Raw genomic sequence first — 19,991 nt, forward strand, 5'->3', positions numbered from 1 at the left:
CTTCTACCCAGTATATATACATATATACATATCATAATATATTCATATTGTATAATATATAATGTATATAATTTATTTACATGTGTGTGTACAGGCTCTTTATTGCCTTAATATGGTTTATTTGAAAGGTAGAGAATGTGATACATGTATGACTAGTTTTACACATCTTTAAATTGTTTCAGGTACAAGATTTAAGTGGGTATTTTGCTTTTATAAGACACAAATGATCCAACGACATGGTTGGAGCTAGAGAGTATAATGCTGAGCGAAATAAGTCAGTCAGAGAAAGACAAACACCCTGTAATTTCACTCACGTGTGGGATTTAAGAAACAAGTAAAGGGAACAAAAAAGAGAGAGACAAACCAAGAAATAGACTTTTCTTAATTGTAGAGAACAAACTGATGGTTAGCAGAGGGAAGGTGGGTGGGGGATGCGGATTAAAGAGCACAGGTGTATTGATGAGTGCTGGGGGATGTATGGAATTGGGGAATCATTATCTTATGCCCTTGAAACTAGTATAACATTGTATGGTAACTATACTGGGATGAAAATTGGAACAGGAAGACACACAAATGATATCAGTGTTCTTTTGCAAGTAATATATTTTCTCCTTGTTGTAGGTCCTTTTGTTCTGCATCACAGCTGCCATGTACATGTTCTTTTTCAGGTATGTCCTGTTATACCTATTTATTTTCATAGAAAAAATAGTGTTCCTTTGTGGTTTTTAAAAAAATCATCCATGTAACTAAAGTTATTCCCTAAATAATTATTTCTCACAAGTGGCATGAGATTTCGTTTTTCTTCTTGTGTTTTCTCCCTAGAGTGGTTAGAGATAAACCGCTGCTTCCTAGTAGAATAGAAGAGAAGGAAGAAAGATTTGTTTTCCCTTTTTCCATATTATTTATAGGTTCATCTGGGAAAGCTAAATATATAAATGGTCTCAAATACTGACAAGTGAATTTTTGGTTTTTGTGGACCCGAATTCAGGTGTTTTTTACTCTCCTTATAAAATAGTCAACATTTTAAATTAAGAAAAAAATGTTGGTAGGATTTAATCTAAATCTTCTACAGAGGTAATCTAGCACATCAGTCATTGTCTTTAAAATATTAAATTAGTCCATCATGTCAGATTTGTATTTCTCATTGACCTGAAATGGTAAGGCCCATGGAGGAGTCTTACGATGGCTCAAGATTTCAAGGCCAATGAAAAGGATACCATCGTTCTATAACCATAGCAGTACGGTAAGGGGATTTTGGATTGAGAAGAGTCCACGCCTTCATAACCTTTGTGATACCAGTAATTTCCACTTATTTCACTCTTATTACACTAATTTGAATAGACTTTTTCTTGATTTCCACCCCCCCCTCTGGAATAGTCAGGATTCAATCACAGCAGGAAGGACCAAACTTTTTAAAAATTAAAATTTGTACTGGATTGACAAAAGCAGTTACTGATTTTAATAAGATGTATTTGGTAGATATCTTCATTTTTTTTTCTTTTTACCTGAATCAGACAATTCAACCATATCAGAATTTTAAAACAACTGATTTCCTGTCAAAACATCCTAATAAATATTTAATAAACACAATGATAGGATTTTAACTTACTATGACTTTATCAAAAAATTTATATGTACATTTAAAGTGATGCTGCTCCTATTACTCGTGTAAAGGGACAGCCAGGCCATAGAAGGGAAAAATGGATCAGACTTCAAGGTAGGGAGAGCTTGATTTACAAAAGATTGGTGGTGGGTGCATAATATTTTTGGTCAGTTATTAGTGACTGAAAAATCATTGCAGCTCACTGGCAGTCTTTGTGAAATTGTTTGAGCTACCATATAGTCTCTTTCTTATATTTTAACAATTTAGGGGTGAGGTAGGGGTGTTAGGGACAATGACAGCATCGTTTCATCCATTTCCAAAAATTGTGTATTGTATTCAGAATGTAATGTATACATTATTAGAACAATATTGTACAAAGTTCACATGGTTTGATCTTTATGTGTATCTAGTCTGAAGGTGAAGCATATCTACTGGGGAAAATATTAAAAAATATTAAAAAGGGAAAAATTTAGAAACCTGTCTTCTGTTGACAAGCACAGGAGGAAAATACAATATCAAGTAAATTTTCTTTTAGTGAAAATTTCTAAAAGAAGATAGTTAAATGCAGCATTCCTTCCAGTATGACACTTAAAGACAGTGTATTTGATCAATAGTTAGCATTTCTTAGTCATCAGTTTTTGAGGTTTAAAAAACAAATTGTTTGTTGAATATAGTGATAATGCCCAAGTTCTAGCTTGGGCCTCAGAAATCATACTTTGAAAACTGCTGCCATCAACGTAGTATTTTTGGTGTAGGAAGAAAATCAGCCCTATAAATATGTATTTTGGTGTAGAGCTATGAAACCTTTTCCTGTTTCAGTCACAAAGTCTAGGTTAAAAACAACAATTTAAAATACTTTCCAGAAGGCTCAATACAAGGTTTTAGTGCCAAGACAAACATTTTCAGTTTTCTGAGGAAAGGGGTTGTTTTCTCCTAAAAGAAGCACTATCACCAAATTCCTAGTGTTCTTGGCAGAAATTAGTTTGAATAACTCAACAAAAGAGGTTTGGCAAATGGTAAAATAAAACCATTTATAAAGTACTACAATCAAATAAAACAGTGTTACATGTTTGAACTTCGGCTTGTGTTTGGAATGAGCAAACAACATTGTACATAGCAGTTAGCAAGTCTAATTGCATTAAAATATTTTATCCTTAAAACTCGGTTTTATATACAGATACTTGAGGTTACATTTTTTCCATTTATTAACAATTTTAATTCTAATTGCTTAAAATTAGATAAATATCAAATGATATTTTCCCTAGGTTTCCATTTAGGGTAATTTCCTTTGAGAGGAGAGGATAAGGGAGGGAATCATTTGATGTTAGAAATTAATCTTGTGTTTTTATCCTAACCTACAAATGGGAAAAAGAGAAATGAGACCCCTTTTCAATAGAGAGAAAATGTGTCAATTTTATTTATTTAGAAAAGGAACTTGAAGTGGTAATTCCATAGCATTATTTTCTAGAAGTGACATATAGGATGTGATGATTATAGTATGAATTTACTTTAAAAGTAATGCCGTGTTCTTAGTATTAAAATAATGGCTATCAAAATGTGTAATAAAACTCTTACTTTTGAGTAGTTCTTTTGTTATTTTTTTAATAGGTACAGTTTTCTTTTTATGTGCGTTTTCTCATACATGGTGATCTTGATTTTCAGTCTATACACCAGAAATAAGGCTTACATTCAGATAGAATCCTGAGAAAGCTTCAGAGTCTTGGGTTGAGGAAGGGTAATACGTGAAGAGAGTTCTAGGTCTTAGCCAGCTGGCCATCCATCCATCCAGGTTTCTTTTGATACCAGCATGTGCTATAGATTCTGTTAGGAACTGGGGTACAATGTTTTGAAGATATTTGGAAGAAGTCTTTCTGTACAACCCCCCAGGGAGCATTCTTCTTAATCATTCTGCTTCCATTGTTCAGTCATGTTATTATTTTGTATGTTGTCAAAACTTTGTCTTAGAACATGTCTGTCACTATGACGGAAAAGTCATGGTTGACAATTTGGTAGAATATTTTTTCTCATGCATACCTTTAAAGTCCCCCCCCTTTTTTTTTAAACTTCCGAATGTGTACTTATGGGTAAAGCAACCTGTATTTTTAAGTCAAGGATTTATTATAGTTGTTGATTCAGGCTTGACTAGGATCTTTCTAACAGTCATATGGAGAGAAGAAATTAGTTTCTTTTGAACCTTTAGCTTTTGTTTTGTTTTGTTTTAACGGAAAAGCAAAGGAAAGAATCAACAACAACAGAAACAGCATGCCAAAACTATTACACATAATCCTGCTTACAAAAAACAATGAAACATGCTACACTTTAAACTATTTATTTATTGGTTTTATTTTCAACATTAGGTATCTGTGGATGGAGAACACATAGTTTAGGAAAGTGAAATAATTCAGCTTCACTTTTTATTACTAACTTAATTTAAAATAGACAGTATCATAAAGCATATCATGACAACTTTGATCCCATTCTGTTGAATACCTAGCTAGAAATTCTTTCCACCTGCCTTTGCAAAGGCAGCAACAAATCCAACAGTTTGTTTAAACATGTAGATCGAAAGGCTTAGGCTTGTTGTCATAGCAAATAATCTGTGGACTGTATGACTGATTCACAAGGAGACATATCTTAATCTGCTATAAACATTGAAAAACATGGCATTTTTATTTAGAATCCAGTGCAAATTTAAGTTGATTGTTGTTGTGTTTAAAGCATTATTTAGAACACTATTAATGCCTGCCATTGATGAGTCCTAGTCAACTCTATGAAGGTAGGAATAATAAACCATTTCATTAGTTTCAAGATAATGGATATATTTTGTTTTCAAGAAAATGAAATGACACATTTATAGGCTGTCTGTATTTTTTGTGTGAAAGACATTTGTGATGGTCCTTGAATTTCTTTATATTTTTATATTTTTTAAAGATTTTATTTATTTATTTGACACACAGAGAGAGAGAGATCACAGGCAGGCAGAGAGAGAGAGGGAAGCAAGCTCCCTGCTAAGCAGAGAGCCCGATGCGGGGCTTGATTCTAGGATCCCGAGATCATGACCTGAGCCAAAGGCAGAGGCTTAGCCCACTGAGCCACCCAGGCGCCCCTGTCCTTGAATTTCTTAATGTAAATGAAACCTAGTATCTTTGAAGTAACTTTAACAGCGAGTAAAGAACTTTTGATCTGGGTCTTTTGACCATTATTGATTTTTTAACAGAAGCCCTTGGGTTCTATTTTTTAAAGTATTGCCTATAATCACACAAAGATCCAGTTTAGAAAATTAGATGTGGCATTTGAACTTTAAAAGTTTTACTTCAGGATTAGGAGAATTTTCCCTGAATAATGAAATTTGTATTTTGAAAAGATTTCTTCCAGCAAAGCAGAGAGTGAATTGGGGGTTTGGAGGGATTATAATGCCTGGTAATGGGAGGATACTGTTGCAGTTATCCTGGAAGGAAATTGTGGGGATGTGACTGAAGGTTATTATGATAATGACATAATGAAGAGTGCATCTATCTGAGATATGAGGCCTTTTTTTTTTTTTTTAAAGATTTTATTTATTTGATGGAGAGACACAGCAAGAGAGGGAACACAAACGGGGGCCAGGGAGTGGGAGAGGGGAATGGGAGCAGGGAGCCTGATGTGGGACTGGATCCCAGGACCCTGGGATCATGACCTGAGCCAAAGGCAGGTCATTAACGATTGAGCCACTCAGACCCCCAGATGTATGAGGATTGATGCTTGGATGAAGAAGAGAGAAACTCTGGAATTTAACAAATTAGAAAATTAGAAAATGTGTAGAAATTGAATACAGGTTTTGCAAATACTGAGATCGAAGTGCATTTAAGATACTCATATTAAGAGATATAAATATCACTTAGATATTTGGAGATTAGGTGATAGAGGCTATGCTTGATTGTTACACCAGTTGGTTGAGTACAGACAAATTATATACAACTTCCGTTTGCTCAGTTTTTTCTTTACTAAAAAGTATAAATTATTATATGGACCTCAGAGGTTGGGTGATTAAATTAGACACAGCGTCTTTCAAACTTTTTGAATATGACCCTAAATAAACTACATTTTATATTGTGAATACACACATACATAAATTTTCCAGAATAATCCTTAAACTTACCACATGGAATATAATTTGGAGATTTTTTTATTCTGATTTATTTTATCTATTTAAAAAGCTGCTTTGAACCACTAATGAGTAACAACAGCAGTGTGAAAAAAACACTGAGCTAATACAGGTGATTACCTAGCTCAGTGATTATTACTTTAGCAGAAGTGGAGTTATGAGTAGTGATTATTATCTGTAAACTAGGAAAGCAAGTTAATTAAAATGGAAAACTTCAAGAATGAGGGCATTATCTTTAGTGTTAATGCTGTAAATATATTCATTAAGGTAAGGGATAAAAATGTTCATTTGGTCTAGCAACCTGGAGGTTAGTGGTAACCAGCTAGAGAAATTTTTGTTGTTGCATTGCTTACTAGATTGAGAAATATGACATGATGTTCATTTTAAATATAAACAATTAAATCTGCCAGTTATTTTTTATAAAGTTGGGAAATTTTTATTTAATAAATACAAAAAAATGTGAGCTGAGGAAGCAGGATGAGTATAATCTCAAGAAGTTTGAGAGGAGAAAGGGCAAGTTGTTACAGGAGTAGGTTTTCCTTTGTTAGTTTATTATTTTTTTAGGCAAGAGAGACTAGACTATGGGAAGGTTTGAGTCAGAGAAGGTTATACAAGCCGGAGAATTAACAAGTTGGGGAATTAGGAAAGAGAAGAGAAATGGTCTAAAATGCAGTCCAGAATGTCAACATAGATAGCTAGATTGTTAAATCCGTATTTGTCTGAGCGAGAGCACGTTAGATGATTAGGAGAGAATTGAAGTTCTGTTTGAAAGCCTTGAACATACAGTTAAAGTGGAAGAGGACTGATACATTAGTAGAAGAGATAGTTAATAAAAAAAATCTTAAGCCTTTGGCTTCCTAAATTCATTGTCATTCTTAAAAGGTTAATTAACTTCTTAATAAAAATTGATATGGGCTTGGGAAACCGACATTCCTCAGAAGATATATGCAGCTGAATGTACTTTCATAATTGGCAACTAAGCTAGTGAGTTTACCAAGAATGCACAATCTGTCGTATGCAAAGATAAAGGTAGAGATCATTAGGATTGTTGCTTTCTTCAAAGCAAGCTGAAAAGGTGAGGAAACATAGGTTCAATATTTTGTAAATCACTTTCTCCTGCAATGCAGAGCTTATTATCAAGTCAAATGACTGTAATCTTTCTTTTTTGGGGGGTAGAAAATTAGTCTGCCCATGTGGTAAATGTACTCCCTGTGCGGATGGAAGTTGTAGCAAATCTCTTTTCACTTTTGCCTCTAAGCCTGTGATACACTGTGCCTCGAATAAAGAAATTGCTCAGACATTTTGTATCTAATACAAATGTTTATTGTTTTTAGTAGAAAGTGAAGAGAAATGTTTGGAGTAGTGGTATCAACTCAAAATGCAACTTCTTATGGACTTAAGGTGCACAGTCACAGTAGAAGTGGTCAGTTGTCTTTGCAGTTTTTATTTTCAAGAATAAAAATGGCATTTTGGGGCGTTTTTCTAAATGTAAATGTTTTGTTTACTTTTACTGATGTCGAACTTCAGGAAGTGATAACATCCACATGTTACTAAGTCAGTGATGAGTTTACACCATTAACATGCCAGTTGGTTTATTCTAGGAGTTCTGAGGGTCCCCTGGATATTGGGGTCTCTGTGAATGAAGATGGCAGTTTTGCAGTTAAAATAAACGATAAACCTTACTTATGTTTATCCTTTTTTTTTTTTTAACTAAGAACCTGAAGTACACTTCTGACTTAAAATAATTTTAATTTCTGTTAGCACTGTTCACCAAATCAAGTTGGCACTATTTAGTTGTATTTATTTTTATTGAACCTGTAAGATATAATGTAGCTAGAATTTAATGGTAGTAATAGCTGTGTCATGAACAAGAAGTTATTTGTTCCCAAGTTCTATAGTTGTTTTTATTTTATTGAAAGAAGAATAATTCTTATAAGTAATTCTTAAGCAGTTAGGAGAAATGAAAATGTTTTTGTTTTGGAAACAACAATTCACAGAAGATTTTAACAAAGCATTTTTCAATAAAGCATTTCTGTTTTGAGCAACAAGAAATTGCTCCTGGGTATAAGAATCTGTTACCTTAACAGAAGTCTCAGCAAATCAAATATAAGTAAGAGAAATGATACAATAAATCTCTAACATTAGTGGTGAATTCTTGAAATAATGTAGATACATTTTTTTCCTGATGATGTCAGTAGTAGTTTATTAGCATTGGTGATTATTGCTGGAAGCGTTTGGGTAAAAGAATATCCCATAAATGTTTGAATAAATGATACTGAGTTTAAAGTATCTAATGATTAGAAGTAAAATTTTTAGCTTTTCAGAATTTTCATATACATAATGAAACACGTAGATGTGATTTTGGAAGTTCTATGGTGTAATAGAAATTTGTGTAGTCTTCAGTGCCTCACATTCAAACAAACCTCTCTTTAGGTTTTGGCTCTACCACTTACTAATTCTGTGGCTTTGGTAAATTATTTCTCTGGTTGGTTTTTAAATTTTTCATCCATAAAAGTATCCCTGTGGCAATGAGAATTTAGAACAGATATCCCTCAGGAAAATATGTTTTTAAATGATATTTATGTTTCCAAACCAGTACTTTAAAGTTAACATATAAATGAATCTATAAAATGTACTTGGGAGTATAGTGCCAGTGGTACTATAGAAACAAACGATATTTATGAGAATATATTTTTGGGAAAATACATTTATTTCTAATATGTTAGGGCTAAAGCAGAGGGCTTGGGATTTAACCAGTTCTTGAGCTACTCCACAGTGTCCCCTGTTGGAGGAAGAGCTCAGAGCATAGGAGACTGGATTGTGAGGGGGTGGAAGAACAGAATTAGACTCTCAGGAAGAGAGTGGTTAAAAACAAAATGAAACAGGGGCGCCTGGGTGGTTCAGTTGGTTAAGTGTCCGACTCTTTGTTTTGGCTTAGGTCGCGATCTCAGGGTCGTGAGATGGACTCCCCTCTTGGGCTTGTGCTCTGTGAGGAGTTGGTTTAAGACTGTCTCCCAAAAGAAACAAAATCAGGCTAATCTGCAAGAGATTAGGATTATGGTTTAACCTGGAGCTTTCTGTTCACGTGTCCTCCTTTTTCTTCTTTCTGTTCCCTATTCTGATGCCACCTGACTGGAGAGGTGTGGGGACAGCACAGTAAGTGGGGCTGGAGAAGAAGGGGTTTTGGAAGTATAGGGTGGATGGGCACTGTGGGGGTTGGGAGTAGGTGGGTAGAGAAGAGAGTGAGGAGGAAGGAAGTGTATTGGCCCCAAATTCCCAGAGCAGCACGATTTGGCTGTGTCTTTCTGTTGCCAGCCTTTCTCTCAACAACTTGCTAATCCAGCCATTCAAAATTGGCTTAAAAAAAAAAAATCTAAAGAGGTTAAATGGTTAAAATGGGTAAAGAATGGAACCAAACAAAGTTATGGGCATTAAGGAGTACACTTGTGATGAGCACCTGGTGGTATATGGAATTGTTGAATCACTGTATGTACACCTAAAAGTAATGTAACACTGTATGTTAACTAACTGGAATTAAAATAAAAACTTAAAAAAAAAAAAAAAAAGAATGGAGCCAAACAGGGCATCCTTTTCCCTCCAAGTTCCAAATGTCTCTAGGCATCATAATGCATCATATTCTATCATAACTTGACGAAATAAAGCCACGGGTGACTCCTGAAAGCATCTGTAGCACTTTTTTGTCATTTTCAAACAGCTGCTGTGCACTTGACCCCATTTTCACGCAGTTGACTGTTTCATCTCTTTCCTGTAGAGGTGGGAATGATAGAGAAGAGGAGGAATAAGAAAGAGGAAACAATTGCTAGAAGCAGTGGGGTAAGAGGAGGCCTAAGTTATGTTGGCTAGAGTGGCCATTTGTATTGAAAGGATCCGCATTCATTTTTGTGTATCTTCAGTGTAGCTAAAAGGCAATATTTTCCCAGAATTTGCTGGTATATAATCTTCTTGTATAAAAGGGGTTCAAGAAAGCTCCTGTGCTCCTCCCGCCGTATGAAGTTCCAGTGAGAAGTTGGCTGTGCATGAGGAAATGGGCAATGTCAGACACCGAATTGGCTGGCATCTTGGTCTTGGACTTCCTAGCTTCTGGAGCTGTGAGAAATCGATTTCTGTCATTTATAAGCCATCCAGTGTCTGGCATTGTGTTATAATAGCTTGAACTAAGACAGCTGGGAAGGGCTTTTCAGCTTTCTAATGGACAACCGGGAAGGGCTGTTCAACTTTCTAATGTAACGCATTCATATTTCAGGTGTCAATTACAAAAACTGGCCTGCAGACCTCTTTGCTACCCCAAGGTGTAGGCCAACTACTGTCTCCATGTAAGCTTCCCTTAAAGTAAAGTCTTCTAATAGGAGTCTTTTAAATGAAGTCTGAAATTACAAACTCCTTTGAATTAGATTTACTGTTCATTCTTTTTTTTTTTTTAAAGATTTAATTTTTTTTATTTATTTGACAGAGAGAGATCACAAGTAGACAGAGAGGTAGGCAGAGAGAGAGAGAGGGAAGCAGGCTCGCTGCTGAGCAGAGAGCCCGATGCGGGACTCGATCCCAGGACCCCGAGATCATGACCTGAGCCGAAGGCAGCGGCTTAACCCACTGAGCCACCCAGGCACCCCTACTGTTCATTCTTAACCCAAGTACCTACACTGTATACAATAGAAAATCTATTGTATTAGCCAAAACCAGGGATTCCAGCTGTGCAGACTTACACACATATACACCATAGTCATAATTATAACTTAGTCCATCCCATTCAGGCTTGAGATTTATATAAATATAATGGTTTTGAAAGTATGGGATTAAAATTATTTGAAATTGAATATAATATGTAAGTGATAACTACAGAAGCTTGAAGCTATTTAGCTGTGAAGAGATGATAAAGAAGTACTTGCAGATACTTCTAAGAATTACCTTTTGGCTTTATTTGGTTGAATCATGATATAATGCCTAGAGAGATTTTTAAATTTGGGAATTAAGATGAATATAGAAGAATGATTAAACTTAGTCTATAATGGGATAGGTCTCATATGCCTTATGAATTTGAATAATAGCCAGAATTTTGTAAAACACGTTAGAAAGGGCAAATAGCCTCAAATTAAGATTATATTGACTTTTTGTATATATTATGCTCATTGTAGAAAAATACCACCAAACAAAATCTTTCAGAGAATAACTACCACCTTTGTGTATATCCTTACAGCCATTTGCTATGTCTTTGTCAGTCTTTCTCTCCTCTCCACCTACCTGCCTTCCCTCCGTCTTCCTCTTTCTTCCTTACTCCTTTTCCTCCCCCTCCTTTACTTGTTTTCCCTCTCCTTCCACATAGCTATTTTTATGTTCTCTCTCCAACTTCTCAGTTGCTGGATGATGAAATGCCTTTTCTTGGCATATCTGCATTAGAAAAGACTAAGAACTTTCTGTGGTTAGTCTAAGCAGCAAGCCTTCCCTTGAATTACACACACTTATACTCACATCCACTTGTCCAGGTACACACAACAAATTATGAGAAGCAGTAGAAAGGATTCTGATAGCAGTCTTCAGTTCTTCACTAAAAGAAACTGGTGGTAACTCTTAATAAGCTGAACATGACTAAAATAATGATTCCAAGTGTCTATTCTTTCAAAGTTCTGGGAATCCTCTTCTGTGTGCTATCTTCTTGTTTAAGGGGAATTATTACTAATCACAGATAGTTCTTAGACTTTCTTGATACAGATGTACAAATTTGAAGCAGTTAACTGCTTATTTTATTGGTTTTGAGGAATGCTGTAATTCACTACTTTTTTTTCAAGCCCGACTCTTTGTTTCTGTTTTTTTCTACCCTGTGAGTTCTCTGAGAGGTAAGTAAGGGGAACGATAGTATAGCAGAGTTGGTTGAGAGCATGAGCTGTGGAGCCAGGCTGCTTTATGTTCAGATCTTCACTTCATCTGACTTGTTTTGTGATCTTGGCGAAGCTGCTTAGCCTCTCTGTGTGTCAGCTTTCTCATCTTGAAGTGGGAATAGCGGTAGTGCTTACCTTATGCGATTATTCTAAGAATTAAATGACTGTCATATCGTACACACAGTAAATGTTAGCTCTTTTTATTATTTAAGTCTGAGCTGTGTAGATCACATAGTGTCTGATTCCATTTATATGGTATGTCCAGAATAGGCAAATCCATAGAGAGAAAGTAGATTTGCATTGCTTATGACTAGGGGACTTGCAGGGAAATAACTACAAATGAGTGTTTTCTTAATGGTGATGAAAATGTTCTAAAAGTAATTGTGGTGATGGGTACACTAGGCTGGGACCATAAAAATCACTGACTGTTACGCTTTAAATAGTGAGTGGTATGTTACGTAAATTGTATCTGTTAACATGCTGTTAAAAAATGTGATCTGGAAACAAATCTTTGTTGCGCAGGGGCATGGTGTTTCTTGTGTTATCACCATGCGATATCCTTCTGGTTGCTGCATCTCAGGGATGCTACTGGTTTTCCTGGGCACACAGGCATACATTGAAAGAAACCATCAGGAAACTGACCTTTTTCTCAGGTCTATTTGAAGGAGTGTTCCTTTGGAGAATGACAGAATGAAGAACATGCATGTGCCCTGTAGGACTTGTCAGCTCTCTTTCCAGAAGGGTCAGAACTGCAGTTTAGAATGTGCATGCTCTTACTTAAGAGACACTACACTTTGGAATTAGAAGGAAAACGAAAGAGGAAGCTTCCATAGAACTCGCAAGTGTATATAAGCTTGTTAATACAACATTGTGCTGAAATTTGTTTTTTCAATATTGCTGAGTTAGGATGTTAAATTTTTTACTTAGGAGGATTCGAAAAGTGCAGTTTAAAAAAAGTTTTATAGGCTTGCCAACAAAGACTGATTTCAGAAATATATGCAGATTCGGTCTAATATCAAAAGTACTTATGAACTGGAGGAAAACAAGATGAAGGATGAGATAAATTTATTTATATGAAACAGGGGTTCAGTGAAAATATTCTCAAGAATAAGTCTGACATTCTTGCTTATCAAATGAAAAGTCATGGATTGCCACTTAAAGACTGATCATGACGATATTCTTTTAATACCTAGAAAGTTCATTGCTGATACATTCCAATTTAGTTTGAATGAAAATTAAATTATACAGTCTTTGGCAAAAGAAATTAATAGTTCGTGACTTGATTATATTTTGAATATGTAGTTCATAGATTATATTTGATTATATATTGATATTGATTATATCTTGAAGGAGAATTTTGCTTTAACTTCTATTTATTTTGAGGGAGATGTTTCAAAATTGTTGTCCTTGCCATAGAAAATTTCAAATTGAATGGAAGGGTGTAATAGAGAATTATTTAATACTTATATCACATATCATCCATTTTTTCTTTCATGGTCTTTTCTAAATATTTTTTAAAAAGTCATAATAAAAACTGGAAATATTTGGATTTATCGCAATCTGTATCCTTAAAATGTCAAATAAAATCTCTGCTCTCGAAGGCTTATTTTTCGTGCTGCACAGGTTTAGTGACAGGGATTCCTGGCGGAGGAAGTATGCTACAGCTGCACTGAGCTGAAAGTCACAGTAAAAGAATATTTTCCACCGTGATCAGTTTTCAGCACAGATTCTGTCTCTAATGTGTGATTGAGTCACTGAACCAGGAAGGTGTTTACCTGCAAGGTGAGCTGGTTGAAAGGGGAGAAGCTTTTAAGTTCTACAATTTCACCCATAGTCTTCTCTAGAGGAAGAAAAAAGTAGGTCTCCTCCCTTTTTTATGTGCTCTTGTCAATCACAAAGCCTCTTTGTACTGGTGGGGCCTGGATGGCGACTGAGGGCTGGCTGTTTATCCAGTACCCCTCATCCTAAAATGCAAAATAAAAGGAGGAGGAACACATAACTTTGGGTTCTCAGGCCTTAGAGAGTAAGTCGCCTGTGGCAGCCTGGGCTCTGAATCCAAGTGACCTTGGAATGTCTTTCTGAGGTGATTTGCTTGTTCACTAAAATGCAATATGTAATTCTTATGGTTTTAAGCTCCATAGGCACATTCAGAACAAGAATGATATTCATATCAGTTAATGGAAAGCAGTTGAGTTTATCAGATTTAATGTCTTATATCATAGAAACATCAAGCTCTACTAATAGCACAATTGCTATTTTATGTTTCTTGCTTGAGTGTTAAAAAGATTCCCAATTGTACCAATTGTGATTGTACCAGTCACAGTATTTTGCACAAACCCTTCTTTTAGGGTGTCATTTTAAGGTATTTTCTTGGATTCTTATGATAGAGGAGACTTCCCTCACCTTTTAAAATTACTGGCAACTTCTGATATGAAATATGTAGGGAAACTTGTAATAGCAAGCCAACTTTGTTGAAATTACTTGAGTCCTAAGACTTTTATAGTCATTAAAGTTTTTGATTGCTTTACTAAAGTTATTGATTCTTTCTTTTGGATTTTAGTTTATATCCCCTATAATTTTCTATTATAGTCTAATGATAGGAAGAACTATGTGAATGCATCTGAGTTAGACTGATGTGGCTTTCACACCAAAGATTATCAGCCTGTGAAATAGTGTTCTTTTAAATTATTCTTTAGAAGAGCAAAAATAAAATAGTTTCAATAAGGATGAAAAAGAAAGGTTTTGTTGTTAAATGAGGTATTCCTTTTTATTGATTCCAAAGTACACACTTAACTATTGTTCAAGAGGTATAAAATGAACTTTTACGAATTTGAATGTCTAATGTGAAATCTATAAGGAAATTCTCAAACTTTTATGAGCATACAGCTCACTTGGAGATTTTATTAAAATTCAGATCATCATCTGATGATTCAGTTGGTCTGGGGTGGGATCTTAGCTTCTGGATTTCCAGCAAGTTCCCAGGCGATGGCAATGCTGCTGGCCCTGGGATCACATCCTGAGCAGCAAATCTGTAAATCACCTCAAGAAATAAATCACAAAATTAAAATAAAAAAGAATATCTGGGACTTTAATCTCACTGTCTCTCTTGACAATCTGTTCTAGTAGTTGACAATAGATAGAGTCAGGGCATTTCCCCCAAATATCCTAAACATCTCTAACAAGGGAGAATGGGCTTACCCCAAAGTCTTCTTCTCAGATAAAATAGAAAACAGCTATTCATATACTTACTTTGGGTTCATAGGGAGTATTTGGTTTCTTTTTCTCTCTCTCACATTTTTTTCAACATCAACTTCTTTTCGTTTATTATATATTTTACTTTAATTTATTATCCCAGTTTTAGCTGCAAATCATCTAATAGCATAGCGTGTAACAAGCAAGTTGGCTGGGCCAGCTCTGTGTCACATGCAGGCCTGTGGCTCAGTTTTAGGGCAGGTCTGCTCCTCATGGATTCATTCTGATGCCCACGCTGAGGGGACAAAGCTACACAGGGAAAGCAGTTCTCAGGGCAGAAGAATGAGGTTTGTTTTCACTAACACCACCTCCAAAATATTTGTATCTGTCTATCTTCAGTGCTTTATTAGCACACATCTATATTCGCTCATTTACCAAGGCATTCTTTTTCTGAGTCTGAGTTCCTTAGCTGGCATTCTGAGTTGTTTTGTTGTATAAACCATACTTATAAGGGGTTGCCTTTCCAAAGCATTCAACTCAGTTCCATGGCAAAAAAATTTAGTCCTTTTTGGTTTATGTAATATGTAGGTCAGTTACATAATTACATTAACAAATATAAATGACATAAACATTTGGGGACAAACACAACTGATTTTTGGCAGACGTACAACTCAGCTTGTGTGAACAGATGTGTATGTGGTCATATTTGAGAGGGGTGTTTTTATCTCTGAGCAATCAGTATGAATATTAGAATATTTTACAGAGAAAATAGAGAAGCTAAGATAAATTTGTCTTATTAAATGTAGTCTCCTAAATGATGATTACCTAATTTTTTGACAGTAAAGAACACATTTAAAATACATTTACTAACTTCTGATCCTACACCTTTTATCCCTGCAATATCATCATCCTGGCTTCTTTTCCATTCTTTCAGGATTTCTTCTATGCCTGAAAGCTCTCAAGATTTGGCCCTTACCCACCCCCCCATCTTTTTTTTTTTTTTTTTTTTTTCTTTTTCTGGGCAGTGGGAGGATGGGGCTTGTTATTTATCCTAGTAGAGCCAAACTTCAGTCAAACTTTCACTGTAGGAATCAGTTTATATATTTGACATAGATCTTGATGCCTATTTATTCTAGCCTAAAAATGACTGAGGTTCAAGAATTCAGAACTATATGCTGATTCAGTGTTAGTTCATTTGACATGTTGCATAATTCCATAAACGTATTTTCCTTTAGTGAATAATACCAATACTTAATGTTTCAGAGGATCGTTTAGATTTTTAGGATTAGATTTTTAGAGTAGGGAGCAAATTAGAGATTATGTAATACAGCATTGTCCCTTTTTTAGAGAGGAAACAGAATCTCTGTGATTTTTTGTGACTTGTCTTAGCTCAGTCAGCAATTAGGGCAGGGGTAGAAGCATAATTTTGAATAATTTGCTTTAAATACCATTAATTATTTCAAAACAGTTGAATATTTAGAAATTTATGTAGGAATATGGCAAATGATTTAGCTGTTTTTGTACTCTTAAATGTACAGTGTAATGGAAAGCCCTTTTTGAGAGGAAAGATGAAATTAAATGGAAAAATCTAGAAATTAAAGAAGATAGAAATTTGTTCACAATTTTCTTACTGCATATTTTGGGTTTTATATATAAAATAGTTTTAACTATAACAGAAATATCATCTCATGGGATTATTCAGCTTTCTATTTGAAATAATATTTCTGATTATTGCCATTAGAAATCCTTGGAATTCCTTTCTTGTGACTAGATTTTAAACCAGAAGGGAGAAAAGCTCCTTTGTAGTCAGATGGCTGTGCTTTCTGTCTCTGTGTTTCAGCCCCTCTCTCTTTATTTTCCTATCTTCCTCCCTGCCTCTGCCCTTCTCTACCCTGTTTCTTTTTCAGTCTTTTTGGTTTTTTGCTTTATTGTATCCTGTTAAGGGAATAACTAGAATTGGTTTATGGCACTTATTATTAAATATTAATCATGTCATTTTAAGTGTGACAAATGTGTCTGTGAATAGCATTTTAGAATGGAATTAAATTTATGTTACTCCTCCTTATGCCTTATTAATTTCTTAAGATGAAGAAACTATACATTACATTATATTTATAATCATCTCTGAAATTTTATCATGAATTGATACTGTTTTTGTAAAATGTGAGTAGATATGTATTAAACAGCAGTATGTATATTTTAAGGACTTCAGTTTTAATTTCTGCAATATTGTTGTAGCCTTAAGTCCAGTGCATATAGCCAACTGTCACTTAAATTTAATCTTCTAAAGGTAAGATATTAATTTCATGTAGGAACTTAGAAACGTATTGAACTGGATTCTGTATTTATTACTTTTGAGGACATTATTTTATTTCTGGTATTAAAGTTTATTTTGTTGAAAAATAATTAGGTTTCCAAAGAGATTTTTATAAAAAGAGATTGTTATTTTTTAAGCTCTGAACTACTTGAAATTTCATAAGCTGAGTCTGAAGCTAGGTTGTAGAAGACAAGTTTTACATTCTTGGTTTTCAGATCAAACTGGCTATAGAAATAATAAGCTGCACTTGAAATATGAAACTTTGATGTAAAGCAGAAATTGGAATGTTACTAACAGCTGTTGTCATAAAAGAGAGTAGCTAGAATTTTATTGTGCGTCTAGAACATCTCACGAGTCTCATCTTTTAGCTTACTGAATTTAGTTCTGATTCTGCTCTGCTTCATTTCCCTTCAAGAACCAAATATTGTTTCCTCTCCAGAAATGAATTAAATGGATATTAGGCTGATCATACCCACCTTGTATAATGTTCTGTCTTGTCTAAAAGTATTCTTTACAAATCTTAATTCCTATTTTTACAGGTTAATAACATCTAGATCTGCTGTAGATCTTGACCTCCTGTCTGTTTCTAACCCTGCAAATCTGACTAAGTTCTCTTGGCTATTGAGCTTTTTTTTTTTTTTTTTTTTTAAATATTTTATTTATTTATTTGACAGAGAGAGAGGTCACAAGTAGGCATAGAGGCAGGCAGAGAGAGAGAAACAGGCTCCTCACTGAGCAGAGAGCCCGACGCGGGGCTCGATCCCAGGACCCCGAGATCATGACCCGAGCCGAAGGCAGAGGCCTAAACCACTGAGCCACCCAGGCGCCCCTATTGAGCTTTTTTAAAAAAAGATTTTACTTATTTATTTGCGAGAGAGAGAGAAAGGGGCAAGAGCATGAGCAGGGGGAGGGGCAGAGGGAGAAGAAGACCCCTCTCCCTGCTAAGCAGGAAAGCCCAATGTGGGGCTCGATCCCAGGACCCTGACATCATGACCTGAGTGAGTCCAAGGCAGATACTTAACTGACTGAGCCACCTGGGGGTCCTCCCCCTCTTTTTTGGGGGGGGGCTGTGAACTTTTTGTTTAAATTTAGCATATCTCTTCTTTTTCAGCATCATTTCCCTTCCCCCCAACCCCCAACTTGTCAGTTAAGTCTACCCTGTGAGTGGTCATCTACTGGGTTGGAGTCCTACAGGTCACACTTTGGGCACAGCATGCCTTATTTCCGTGCTCAGTTTTGGGGCATATGACTAATGTACCCGAAGTATAACCTTCTACATTCTCATAGCTGTAACACTTTTCTATAGGAAATAGTAAAGAAAGTCTGATTCTCATCATGCAACATAAATGAAAGACCTTTTACATGCTTATGGGAAGAGCTAACAATACCCTAATAGTGAAAGAGACCAATGTCACCAATCTGAGGAACAGACATTTAAGCTTTATTAGCTTTGAAGGAGTCCTACATTCATAGGAACTTTACATGTAAATAGTATACAAAGATCCTGGGACTTAAAAAAATCCACCCTACTGGTCATCTCCCAGAGCCTCAGGGCCAGTTTGTCACTCTTTGGCAATCGGAGAGGGCTGTGGATGATGACACTTTGATGAAAAATGAAATAATTATAGCTAGCTAGTGTTTACTAAATGTTTATTATGTGCCGGGCATTGTGCTGAGTGCTTTTTGAACAGTATTGGGTTAATCCTTGGTAGTACCCACTGTACATTAGGGCAGGTACTGTTACCTTCTCCACAGTCCACGTGAGGGAACTGAGGCTATGTAGTAGGGAAAGGCTGAGTAACTTGCCAAGGACTGTGCAACTAGAAATAAACAGAGATGAGGTTTGCATTTGGGTCTCTCTAATTGCAGGGCCTGTTCTCCTTGTTTTCTCACCTATCTGACCACACGAGTACTTCTGGTCTTTTTCACAGCATGTCGTACATAGAAAATGTGCGTGTTTACAGCATGGTGGGGAAATGGCTGAGGCTGCTTACAACAGGAGGCAATTGACGGGGAGATGGATAGATATCTAGTGGTCTCTTCCTGTACCCCTACTGAGTCAAGTCAGAGTGAAGAGGGATTTAGTACCTAATGATACTGTTCAGCCATTTGTGGTAGACCCACCCATTGGGACGCTCTGTGCTACACTATAGAGGCCATGTAGAAAACAGGAGGTGAGGGGTAAATGCGTTTTTCCCAAGTTCACAATGCCTCCAGCTCCCCTTATCATGACAGGCCAGGTGGTGGGAGTTTGGATTGATGCTGTGTTCTCAGATCTGTTATATTCCCCCTTCTCTGTTTTTCCTTTTCTGTATCCTGTAGTCAAAACAACATATATTATTAATGGTTGAGTTTCATTCAGGGAATATTTATTGAGTATTTTTATGTGCTTTGGTCATTAAAGATTCACGGTTTGTCAGCAGAGATGGTAGTTGTTGCTATGGTCTGGATGTTTGTGTCCCCCCTTCAGGTTCATCTATTAAAATTCTAACCTTCAAGGTGATGGTATAGAAGAGGAGAGGACTTTTGGTGGTGATTAGTCTATGCAGGTGGAACCCTCGTGAATGGGATTAGTGTCCTTATAGAAAAGGCCCAAGAGAGATACTTTGTTCCTTTTGCCATGTAAAGACATGGCAAGAAAGGGTCATCCATAAACCAGGAAACTGGTTCTCACCAGACACTGAATCTGCAGGTACCTTGATCTTGGACTTCTCAGGCTCTAGAACTATCAGCAGTAAATTTCTGTTGTTTTTTAAAGATTTTATGTATTTATTTATTTGACAGAGAGAGAGAGATATCAAAATTAGAGAGGCAGGCCAGGGTGGGGGGAAGCAGGCTCCC

The 19,991-nt window shown here is 35.8% G+C and overlaps 1 protein-coding gene across 1 annotated transcript in view; it reads left to right on the forward strand.

The window, feature by feature from the left end:
- TMEM135 (transmembrane protein 135) overlaps positions 1–19,991 on the forward strand; it is a 242,098-nt gene that overhangs the window by 157,256 nt on the left and 64,851 nt on the right. Inside the window, exon 6 of the mRNA XM_046016049.1 lies at positions 622–668. Coding sequence (XP_045872005.1) covers positions 622–668 — 47 coding nt within the window. The remainder of the gene's footprint in view (positions 1–621; positions 669–19,991) is intronic.

This window comes from Meles meles, chromosome 8 (assembly GCF_922984935.1).
Source record: "Meles meles chromosome 8, mMelMel3.1 paternal haplotype, whole genome shotgun sequence".
NCBI classification, from domain to species: Eukaryota; Metazoa; Chordata; class Mammalia; order Carnivora; family Mustelidae; genus Meles; species Meles meles.